Here is a 12,338-nt window from a genome sequence, read left to right as displayed (position 1 = left end):
GGTTCATCCCCTAAGTTAGATGTTTTTTTTTGCTGGAATGATTCTTAGGTCACTGTGTGGCTTAGAATACAAAAATTACAGAGACTGGACTGAAGGTGAGAGCCAAGACAGTCCTTCAGGAAGCCTGGAGAACTACTTCTCAAGACTGCATTAAAATACAAGAAATTCTGCCTCTTTGGATGCAAAATGTGAATAATTGTGGTTGGCTCAATACTTTTGCACAGCACTGTTTATGCTTCAACTGAGATTTTTTTTCCATCCGTTTCTGTCATGAGCTGCTGTGAGCAGTTTTAAGATTTGTTTTAAGTTTTGACTACATATGCTTTCAAAAGCACACACAGAAGTGTACATTGATCTTTATCCATTTTGGACCTTTTTACAGAACCTTTTAATATATGACTACTCGGGTTGAAAGGTTGCAACATGTGCATGTACAGTATAACTCAGTATCTTACTTAGAAATGTTATACTGTCATTTCAGAGACTATGTCATTACTTTTAAGTGTTTTATTGAGTTTTTATTTCTCACAGGAATGTGGAAGGCTGCTTTATGTTGGACAAAATGAGTGGGCTCATGTGAACTGCGCATTGTGGTCAGCAGAGGTATTTGAGGATGATGATGGCTCCCTTAAAAATGTCCATACGGCCGTAACCCGTGGCAGACAGCTGGTACGCCAATGTTAACCCTGTGTTTGTACTGTGTCTCTTCAGTATATTTACAAGTAGTTTCAATTCTTTAATACCATTTAACAATAAGTTTTTTTTTTCTCTCTCTTTTTAAGCACTGTGAGAATTGTCAAAAGCCAGGAGCCACTGTAAGTTGCTGTCTTACGTCCTGCTCGAGTAACTACCACTTCATGTGTGCTCGTCAGTGCCACTGTGTCTTTCTGGAAGACAAAAAAATGTATTGTCAGCAACATAGAGACGTAATCAAAGGCGAGGTAGGAAAATCATTGCTTTATTGACATTTAGAATTGTTAACATCAGTGCAACAGAAATCTAAAGTATCAATCATATCGGTATTGTTGTTTAGGTACTTTCAGACACAGGATTTGAAGTGACCCGGAGGATTCTAGTGGACTTTGAGGCGATGAGTTTAAAAAGAAAGTTTCTCCATGGCCTTGAACCAAATAATGTCCACATGATGATAGGTATTTACAAAGCAAAAATGCCTTGTTTTTTAACACATTTTTACAAATTTAATAATAAAAAAAAGTGTATAATTGATCTCATGGAGAACTTTGCTATCTTTCTTTTGAACCAAGGTTCTATGACTATTGACTGCCTTGGTATGTTAACGGAACTCTCAGACTGTGAAAGAAAACTCTTTCCCATTGGATATCAGTGAGTTACTCATAAGGTCACAGAGCATTATGTTTATTTGTGTGCTGATTAAAAAGTTAATGTTACATCTCCTACTTTAAGATGCTCAAGGGTCTACTGGAGTACACTGGATGCTCGCAAACGATGCGTCTACACCTGTAGAATTCTGGCATGCCGCCCTCTAGTGGCAGACAGTGTCAGTAACAGCACAGTCGCACAAGAGAACAATTATACTATCGCCCACAGCCCACCTCCAGTCTCAGGTAAGATCTAGAAGTTTTGTTTAACTGTAAAATTGAGTTGCAATTTGGTGATTTATTTATTTATTTATTTATTTTTACAAAACATGTAACAACTTACCCTTTTTTCAGTAGAGGTGGACCCTTCATTGATGCCTGGTTCAGTTTCTGTTGACCGTAACATCTCGCCCATGATGCCAAAACCAAGGGCTTACTTTAGAAACAGACACCCCAGTTACCCACCCTGTCATCGCTCTCCTTCCTCTAGTCATCTGTCCACTCCAGGTGGTTTATTTTAAACATGTACTATTATTTATGCTTTGGGCTCTGGCAATTTATCTATAATATATATATATTTTTTCTGTTTTTATCCCAGGGGCTGTCAGTTCAGCTCATAAAATTGTAACAGTTGGCGACCCCCTGCTGAGCTCCAGTCTACTTAGTATTGGGTCTCGTCGCCACAGCACTTCCTCACTCTCACATCAGCAGCCGAGACAGAAAATTTCCTCCGTTTCACAAGGAAGTAGCTTATCCAGTCAGATCAAAACAGTTTCTCCGTCAACGGCTTTGACTTCCCAGGACCATACATGTGGAGATTCTGTAAAAGGGAACATTTTTAGTGTTGAGAAACCTCTGTGCCGAGAGATAGCCACTGTAAAGACCATAGCTCAGTACAGGCCCGTCTATGGCGTTACAGAGAGATCGGGTAGTGGTAGAGATTCTGGCAAAAAGCCACATGAAGGAGATCGTTTTAAATCTGCTCCATCAGCAGTTCTGGCTTCGCCTCCACTTGGAACAGCAGTTTTGACTGGGCATCAAAGGGGCAGCGACAGCATGAGGGTAGAAAAGGGGAAACCTGTGACAAAAGACACTGATCTACCAGCAGGAGCTGCTCTTTTGACCAGTAATCCACTTAATACTGATTCTAAAGATAATGGTGTTCCAGGGAAAGAAGCAGTCATTACATCAGTGCCAGAATCTAAAGATCTTCGAAAGACTGGTTCTCCCCAGGCACTGTACCATAAAACGGGTAGGAAATCCCATGACTGTGTCTCAGGACCATCTCCAGCTGCAGCTCTTAAGCCTATCTGGTCACATGGAGTGATTACGGGAGAGGAGGACATAAAACGAGGAACTCAGGCAATTCCCAGTGTGGTAGCTAGTCATGTGACCCCTAGCACCAAAGAGAAGCCCTCCAAAGTGAAATTAGCAGAGGGCAAGGATGTTTCAAAAGAAAGGAAAGACGTGGCTCAAAACAGTAAGGCACAAATTGTCAATAGTAACTCTAGCGGCTCTAAAGGCAGTAATATCAAAACCCAGGCCCAAGTGTCATCCTCACGAAATAATACAAATAAAGGCACAACAGTCATCAGTAACAAAACGACAGGCTCTGTGGAAATCACTAAATCACAGAATCAGAGAAGTGAAAAACACGTCAAGTCTAGAGAGAGATTTAGTGCAGAAAAAAAACACGGTTCTGATGTGGAAGCAATTCAGTCGATGCCAAGTTCACAACGCAGTTCAGGCCCCCCACATGTTCTCCCAAAATCAATAGAAGAATCTGTATCAGTTGAGAAGCACTGCACAGAGAGAATGTCTCTAGTATCTCAAAAAATGGATCCTAATGGGACCAAAGCTGTCAGCACATGCTCTAATACAAACACATCCACTTCCAGATCCCCTGGCAGCCATTCTTCACAGAGAAAGTCTTCCCATGCAATGCTCTTTTCTCCATTTGCAAGCTCTGAAAGCTCAGAGTCTGATAGCCACACACATCTAGAAGAGCAGAGCGTGGACCACCACTGTGCAGAGGAGGATGGTGATGGGGCCGATCATCATTTAGAAGATGAAAGCTCTCCAGAGAAGCACCACGAGGAGGACAGTGATGGTTCCACAAAGAGGCGATATCCTAGGCGGAGTGCCAGGGCTCGTTCCAACATGTTCTTTGGGCTTACTCCCTTCTACGGTGTCCGCTCCTATGGTGAAGAAGATATTCCTTTCTACACCACTGGTGACATCCCTATAAGAAAGCGCTCGGGTGGCAGCAAGCGGTCAGCTGAAGGACAAGTAGATGGTGCCGATGACATGAGCACATCATCATCCGCAGACAGTGGAGAGGATGAGGAAGGCTTTCGCCCAAATAAGGATTCATATTATTATAATTTCACACGAACCATCATAAACCCCAGCTCAAGTTTTCCTTCTATTGAGGGTATAGATCAGTGTTTGGGAAGAAGATCACAGATTCACAGGTTCATGATAGATGGAGCAAAGGAAACTGATGATGAAAGCGATGAAATAACAGCAGCGACCAAAAGTTTAGAATGCCAACAGATTGGTCAGCTGGATGGAGTTGATGATGATTCTGAAAGTGATGCCAGTGTAAACACCAGCAGCACAACCACAGCTACAACATCCTCTACACATAAAACCTCAACTAAAAAGAGGGGTCGAGAGAGCCGAGCTGAGAAACTAAATGCTGACTCCGGGAAAGAGGCTGAAAACACTGCTAGTGATGGAAGCGGCCATGGCCGTGATGCTCGTAAAAATACGAAGGATACATGTCTGCAGTTAGGAAGCGTAAAATCACAGGGACAGGATCCTCTTGAAAACCAGCTGTCTGATCTTCTTAAGTCTGATTCAGACATTAACAACAGCGATGACTGTAACATTTTACCTTCTGACATTATGGAGTTTGTGCTAAACACGCCATCAATGCAAAGTTTGGGACAACAGCCAGAGGCTACCTCCACTGAACCATTTTCTTTGGACGAGGGCTACGGTGTTGATGTAAATCGAAGAAAGACTATCCTCTTCGAAGATTTTACCCAGCGACTCGCCAGTACAGAACCTGTAGAGAGTGGGGTGAGCACCTCAATTCCAGTCGAAGAATCTTTTGGCCTCCCCTTGGAGCTGCCGTCTGATCTCTCTGTGCTCACAACTCGTAGTCCATCTGTAAATAACCAAAATCATGGTTCACTTATCTCGGAGAGCTCTGAGCGCAATATGCTGGCCCTGGCTGCAGAGGAAGCAGGAGTTGATAAGGTCGGGGACAAGCAGAGAGCAGGAAGTGCTGTATCTAATGAGAGTCCTCAAGATGATGGTGGAGATTCACAGGCGACCGAAGATAACATGACAGCTGATCATTTCATTTCTGCCCGCATTGATGGAGATCACATTTCAAGTCATGGAATGAACCAAGTAACAGAATCAGGGAATCCAGATCTAACCAGAACATCTGGTACACCAGGCCTGCCAAGTTCCCCTACAGTGGTTTCGCAGGGTCAGAAGTTTATTCCTTCTGCCACAGTCAGTTCAGGTCACTCTCAGATCGTCAGTCCAGCTGTTCAGTCTGCTCCTTCTCCTTTAAAAGCTGGTCCAGAGAAATTAATAGTGCTCAATCAACATTTACGGCCTCTCTACGTACTGCAGACTCTTCCCAATGGCGTAACTCAAAAGTTACAGATTGCACCTTCTGGCAGTGCACCTGTATTAACTGGCCTCAGTGCTGGAATTTCCCCCTCTCCTTCTATTTTTCCTGCTGTTACCAAAGGTTTAGTTCCTGTGCCTCATCATCCTCAGCTTCACACCTTCACTAACACCACTCAGACAGGTTTCCAGTCAATTATTCCTAGTACTACATCTGGCCTTTTTATTGGTGTTCCTTCTCATGATCCACAAATTATTGCATCAGAAGCTGGACATAGACATGATCTGGCTCCGAGTGTTGCAATGGTATCCAGTGCATCATCCATTTCCCCAACCCCTACTGTTCTTACCACTGGACATGGCAAAAAGCGTCCGATTTCGCGTCTACAGCCTCGTAAAAACAAGAAGCTAGCCAGATCCAGGAGCCAGCCCACACTAGCACCATCAGAGGTTGGGCCTAACATGACTTTTATCAATCTGTCTTCTCCACAAATTGCTACTGGAATCCCTGCTCAACCAGGAATAGTTGAACTTGGCACAATAACAGCTGCAGCTGCCACGTCTCACCGCAAAATGCCCAACATCATAAAACGCTCAAAGTCTGGCGTAGTATACTTTGAGCCTGCTTTCCTTCCGCAACCAATGCCAATCACAGCACCTGCTCAGGCTGGTATCATTGGACACGATTCCTCAACCCACTTATTGCCGTGCACTGTTTCAGGACTTACCTCCAGTCAGTCATTGTTGAATGTAGTATCAATGCCTCCTACAGCACCTGGGAATCTATTGGGAGCAAATTCAGTGTCTTTAAGTACTCCAGGGCTTATTAGCTCCGAGATTACAGGTCCCATAAGTAACCTTGTCTTTAAAGCTAGTCCACATAACCTGGGCCTTCCAGAGCAGCAAATGGTTCTCCAATCTGGAGCCCCCATGGTGTCACAAATTGCCAATCCTGGCCAGACTTCCATTGCTAGTAGCATCTGCGTTCTTCCACCAAATCAAATCAACATGTCACCCAGCCAGCACCAAGACAAAGAAGGTAATGTTGGAAAAGAAAGCAGTCTTCAGAATCCTGTCACCAAACTTCTAGCAGATACGACCATTGATCCCAGTACAAACACGTCTGGCCAAGTGGCTTTTGTGCCCAGTCACATCACCCAAGACTTGGATAAGGGTCATACAGTTGGAGTGCTTACCCAGAGCCCACAAACCTCACCGATTTCACAAGTCCCAAGCCGACAGCAAATACTGAAGTCATCCACTGCCAAATCTTGTACAGGCATTGGGAAGGTAAAGCAAAAGGCAAAAAGGACTCTACCAAGTGTAGCCAATACTGGTGGAAAGAAGCACAAAGGTGGGCCATCAGACACCTTGGCAGAATCACAGGGCTTTCCTGAGTCTGCAAATCAGACATCTTTACAAAGGTAATCTCCATTTTTGCAACCTTGCCTTGCCAAGTATGCCTTCTCTACTTTATCTAAGTAAAGTATAAATATCTTGTTTATCAATAGGGGTAAAGAGCATATGGCCCTCGAGCTGACGAATATGGCAAAGCCTAATGAAAAGAGTTCAAGAAAGAGGTACATACGTTTAAGAAAATAAATTTACAAAAAAAAAAAATTAAACACTTGTAATTTCAAATGTTTTACTACTGGACTAAACTAAAATTTTCTTGCTTGCAGTAATTCTAGAAAGTGTGAACCTTCTTCTCTTAATCAGAAGGCTGTAGAATCCCATGATGAAAAACTCAGGACTGCTAGTGGGTATCCTTTTAATTATAGAAGACATACCTGTGCTACAGTGATTTTTATTTTTTTTATACGATTTGTTAAAATCGTTTAAGTAAATAATTTTCTCTCTGTAATATGTGTGATATAGAAAATTCTTTGCTCATTTCAGGTCTTTCTGGTCAGAATGCTGACCAAACACCTGCTTCTTTGCTAGTAGCCACTCCTGATCAGAAGGACAGTGGACAAAATTCTCCCTCAGACTACAAGCCCAAAAAAGGCCTTCTGTTTGAAATCTGCAGTGATGATGGCTTTAAGGTCTGCTGTGAGAGTATTGAAGGTAACTTGATTGATTTGTGCTTTTTATTGCAGTTAAGTTTATCGCATAGAGCAGTTTTAAAAAAACGTACTAAGGTTATAAAAATAAAAATGTTTTTATTCTTTTAAAATATTGTAAATATTGAAGTAATTACTTAAAACCAGTAGCCTAAAAAAAGCCAGGAAAAGAAGCATTTTGTTAATTTTGGGTTCATGAGAAGAGTAAAGTATTGAGCCACCCCTTAGTTCATCATATTAAATAAAATTATGATTAAAATAAAGAAATGAAAACACGTTTTACTGTAACTTGCTGCAAAATGTCTAAAGATTGGTCATTTATGTAACAACCTCAGCAGCAATCTTATTTCCCCTCTCGTCTATTCCAACCACTCAGGTTTCAGTATAATAATCATCAGTATACTAATCACCGGCCTGGGCTTCTCTACCCGTTTCTCACTGGTTTATGCCTTCATTTGGATGTGTGTTTTCTTTTTTTTATGCTTAAGTGATTCATAGATCACTGTGTGGCTTAACAAACAAAAGACATTCCTCTTAAACGGGTCAGGTACAGGGAGTGGACTGAAAATGTGAGCCAAAAGCTTGCCGGTACAACTATTCCTCAAGAGCACATTTAAAAAATACAATAAAGTGTGACCATTTGAAAGCAAAATATGAATGAATGAGGGGTGGCTCAAGACTTTTTGCACATGTGGGCCTTTTTACTCTAAGTGGGCAGGCTGTGCAAAAAGAAATTAATATGGAGCATTGTTCGGAGAAAAAATTGCCGATAGAAACAAAAATCGGAACAAATCCGTGCAGCCCTACTTTGTAGGCGGTGAAAAAAATTTGGCCTATCATCTTTCTTTTGTTATTGTTTATTTTGTTTCAAAATAAAAAATTCTGTTTTTGAACTGAAACTCGCGTTAAAGTACGGTAGCTAAGGTAAGATAGATTTTATTCCACGTCAATGATAGTGGCAGTGATGGCTCAAACAGTAAAGGCGCTGGATTACTGATCAGAAGGTTGGTGGTTCAAGCCCCAGCACCGCCACGTTCCCACTGTTAGGCCCTTGAGCAAGACTTCTAACCCTTTCTTTGTGTTCTGGGGTTTATGTATCCTCTTTGACCGCAGCGTTCTTATTGGGAAACGTGAAAAAATCATTTCATGGTGCTGTAAGGTACATGTGACAAATAACTCAAAACATTTTTTAATCACATTGAAATACCACACTATTCTAGTGCTTGTGATATTGAGTGATAGTGGCAGAAATTAGGTATTATCTAGGTATTTAGGTATTATCAGCAAATACCAGAGCGTTCCTCAACATGTGCAAATCATATGTTGCTCATATCACAGGCTGTTCCTGAACTAATTTATAGCGCTCCTATAAAAATAAAAAGAGTAAAATAATAAAGTTCTTTTAATATTAGCAAATGACGGAATGTCACAACAGTGTAATCATTTAGGTGCTAATATGTAACACAAGGAATATTGGTAATTATCACTAGTAATGATGTTAATAAAACAGCATATTAACAAGTAATTGTATTAATCAGTGATGGTTAAATTTAGAAAGCGTTCTGATTTAACTTAATATTTGCTTCTTTGCTTACAGAGGCTTGGAAATCTTTGACGGATAAGGTGCAGGAGGCACGCTCTAACGCCAAACTTAAAGAGCTGTCTTTTGATGGTAGTCACATACACACCACATGATTTGTTCTACACAACATTTTTCGAAGTCAGGGTTTTGTATATAATCAAATATTTTTTTTTTGCTTTCTGCTTTGCTTCATGGTGTTATCAGGTGTGAATGGGCTGCGGATGCTGGGTGTTGTCCATGATGCTGTAGTTTTTCTTTTGGAGCAGCTATACGGTGCCAGGTACTGCCGAAACTACAGGTTCCGCTTCCACAAACCGGAGGACGTGGATGAACCTCCTCTTAACCCTCATGGATCTGCTCGTGCCGAGGTCCACCACAGGTATGTAGCGCACTGCCTTTGTGGTTCAGCCTTGTATCGTGCTTGTACACTCATATACGGAGTTGAGCTTATTGAGGCATGGATTAAAGCTTTTTTCACTCCTAAGCTTTACTCTTTCTTTATTGTGTATAATAATTGGTGTATAATAATTAAAACAATTGTGCAAAGATTTCTGATATGATTCTCCAGGGCTATCGGTGATAGTTGTTTTGTGTTGCCTCAAAATATTCACAATAGTTTAGTGAGTTTTGGATGAATGGATAGTTTATAGCGTCTTCTCAACTAAATATCGTTTTGTTATCCTTCATTAACCTGCTGTTGTGCTTTGGATTAATAACTGAGTTGTTTTTTGTTTAATAATGGAAGCTTAAATGGAGTAGTAGTTATTAAATTTGTTATAATTAGTAAAGAAAATTCTTCACAGAACAAAACCAATCCTCCACACTTGACTTAGAGCAAATACACGGGGTGTTCAAGTCAAACTGGGACTTTTCACTGTCCAAAATAACAGGACAAAGAAAAGAGTAAAAACTCCCTTTATTTCTCTATATAGTGCCCTGCTACACTACTGCACATATACCAGTGTTTTACTAGTGCTTGGATACCATCAAGGTAGAAAGTTTGCTCAGTATATCAGAAAGGTTATCTTTTACATCTGAAACCTCGGCCTCCCAGGAACCCCTTTAATCACCCGAACGTATGGAAATGGCTCGGAGCGAGGTCAGAACTGCATGGGATGTGCCAGTAACTCCCAGCCGAGCTCCGGCCGAGTCCCCACAGACAGATGCGTCTCTTCTGCAATTTGGCAACAAGTTGTCCATCAAAAGATTTTCTACGATCCACTTGCTGAATGTTCAATGGAACGACTGCAGTGTGCTCCAATCCACCTCAGCTGGTACTGCCATTCATAGATGTTCAGCCTTCTTTAAACCCACCAAACAATTAAGTTTTTGTCACAAGTACCAGTTTGACTTGAACTTGAACGAGTTAAAAACAAAACATTACAAACAGGAATCAGTTGATAAATCATATCCAAAATGGTGATTGAACACAAAGCAGGAATGGTATTGACGGTCATTATAACAGAGGTGGAGGCATATTCATATACATAATTCAGCAACGTCTTCATTCATTTAACAGCCAGACAACAGAAAAATGGAGAAAAGGGTGTTAAAATGCATACCCTTTGCTAACCATGTTACTCTGCCTTTGGTGTAAAGAACAAAGCACAGCACGACATATTAAATGTATAAAAAGATTGTATTGCATTGTAAAGACCAATCTGCTGAATAAATTGTGTGGTAAATCATATGCGTAATTGTGCATTTAATCTTATACTTTGAACAACTCATGCTTTATAACAATTGTTTTACAACAATTTTATGTCTATTTTGAAGACTAGTAATTTGCCGATTTATGATGTTGATGTTTCTTCATGGCTATTCTTGAAGGAGGTCGGTGTTGGACATGTTTAACTTCCTGGCTTCCAAATATCGGCAACCACCTGAGTACAGCCCTCAAGAGGAGGATGAAGAGGAACACTTCAGATCTGCTCGGTCTGTCCTACCTTACCTTACCAGCCTTACCTTAACTTTTCGGTTTTTGTCTCTTCCATGGTGGATAATATTCCTTTTGTTTGCCTTACAGACGGGGCAGCATCACAGACGTGCCTCTGGCTGCGAGGTTCAGACACCTAAAGAAAACATCCAAAGACTCTGTGGGCGTGTACAGGTACAAAGTTCTGCCTTTTCCTAACTTCTGGTGGCTCTGCAACTTTAATCTGGTGTAGTGTTGTAATGTAAACCACATTACTGTTGGCAGGTCAGCCATACATGGCCGGGGTCTGTTCTGTAAGAGAAACATAGATGCTGGTGAGATGGTGATCGAGTATTCAGGCAACGTCATCCGATCTGTTCTAACCGACAAACGAGAAAAATACTACAATGCCAAGGTAAACACTTGCACTTTCATACTAACATGTGCATGATAAAGTGTACTTGCATTTTATGTGTGTGTTTGTGTGTATACACATACAGTGCATATGTTTGATCCATCAGCTTTTCACAAAATACATTCAACAAACTGCACAATTCAGTAGTCTGTCATTTAATACTGCTTTAAATTATTACGATGAATCAAACCCACAGATTCTCTCGTACCTCTGATCAGGAGTATAAAGGTTTAAAAAAAAAAAACTCCTCTCCTACGCATGAAGTTTCACAAACTATAACAATACCATTCTACGATGGCTGTACCGAAAGTAATGCAAAATTAGGCATAATGTTTTGTATTAACTGTGACATAAGTTATTGCACATGTCGGTAGAATAACTCTTCCTCTATACAAACATCACATGCAATGCATTTGCACCATCGTTGAACCCAACTCTCACATCCTCTTTGAAAACCCCGTTTGTCACAGTTGATGGTCTCCCACAGCGGTACAGAATGTTTACATAGATGACACCACCGACAAGAGCAACGTGCACAGAAGGATGAAGAAGTACAAAGAAGGGCGGGGGGAACATTGTTGAAGATAAACCATGCAATGGCAGACCACCAACCGTGACAAAGGGGATTTTCACATCCCCTTGATTTTCAGGATAAGAGGTTGGGTTCAACGAGGCCACAAAATGCATTGCTTGTGAAGGCGACTATGTTGAGTAGAACTTTTAAATAGAGGACGAGTTAGACTATCAACAGATGCTATTTGAACCATCTGTCAGTTATTAAAGTTATGCCCTCGTATCATTACGTGTGCTGATATCACGTAGACGACAAAACGTGCCCTCGATGGCATTTCACGGCTGATTCAACCCCGGGTAAATCAATCATAGTGCCAGTTGGGAAGTTTATAGCTCCTAATTTGAGACGCTGCTTAGTATCAGGGTTCCTGGTTTTGGCAAATATTTCTACCCCAAGTACATTCCAACTAAAAGACAGGAAGCCATTTTTCTTGTTTTTTTTCTCAGGCTTTGCCTGGGAAACAAGGTCACGCTTTTTTTCCTTTTCTCTTACCAATTTGGCCACCTGAGACGTATGAAACTACCCAACCACAATACAATATAAAAAAAAATGTAAATGACTTGATTATAGGCTACTTTAAATAAAATAAAAACTGTTAGGGAAACAGGTAAATGTAAAAATATATATTATATATATGGTCTACCAAATAAATAAATAGTCATACAGATAATAATTTTGGTTTGTTTATAAAAAATCTGTATTCATATGTATTATCATATGTTGATAGGCAATATTTTGTAAAACACATTTACTGCCACTGCCATAGACGTCCAAATGACGTCCAAAAAAATAAGTCAG

General features: G+C 40.8%; 1 protein-coding gene across 3 annotated transcripts in view; it reads left to right on the top strand.

Moving 5' to 3' along the window:
• kmt2a (lysine (K)-specific methyltransferase 2A) overlaps positions 1 to 12,338 on the top strand; it is a 56,293-nt gene that overhangs the window by 37,366 nt on the left and 6,589 nt on the right. For 2 of the 3 annotated variants that reach the window (XM_053507926.1, XM_053507924.1), the window contains 15 exons: positions 532 to 669; positions 783 to 941; positions 1,034 to 1,151; positions 1,266 to 1,344; positions 1,426 to 1,586; positions 1,695 to 1,847; positions 1,939 to 6,415; positions 6,503 to 6,571; positions 6,674 to 6,750; positions 6,891 to 7,058; positions 8,652 to 8,726; positions 8,841 to 9,015; positions 10,467 to 10,571; positions 10,663 to 10,746; positions 10,837 to 10,966. In XM_053507926.1, coding sequence (XP_053363901.1) covers positions 532 to 669; positions 783 to 941; positions 1,034 to 1,151; positions 1,266 to 1,344; positions 1,426 to 1,586; positions 1,695 to 1,847; positions 1,939 to 6,415; positions 6,503 to 6,571; positions 6,674 to 6,750; positions 6,891 to 7,058; positions 8,652 to 8,726; positions 8,841 to 9,015; positions 10,467 to 10,571; positions 10,663 to 10,746; positions 10,837 to 10,966 — 6,168 coding nt within the window. The remainder of the gene's footprint in view (positions 1 to 531; positions 670 to 782; positions 942 to 1,033; positions 1,152 to 1,265; positions 1,345 to 1,425; positions 1,587 to 1,694; positions 1,848 to 1,938; positions 6,416 to 6,502; positions 6,572 to 6,673; positions 6,751 to 6,890; positions 7,059 to 8,651; positions 8,727 to 8,840; positions 9,016 to 10,466; positions 10,572 to 10,662; positions 10,747 to 10,836; positions 10,967 to 12,338) is intronic. The other variant, XM_053507925.1, reaches the window with a different exon arrangement.

This window comes from Clarias gariepinus, chromosome 11, assembly GCF_024256425.1.
Source record: "Clarias gariepinus isolate MV-2021 ecotype Netherlands chromosome 11, CGAR_prim_01v2, whole genome shotgun sequence".
In the NCBI taxonomy this organism is placed as follows: domain Eukaryota; kingdom Metazoa; phylum Chordata; class Actinopteri; order Siluriformes; family Clariidae; genus Clarias; species Clarias gariepinus.
The sequence above is the reverse complement of the archived record's forward strand: the minus strand, read 5'-3'. Positions and strand labels throughout refer to the sequence as shown.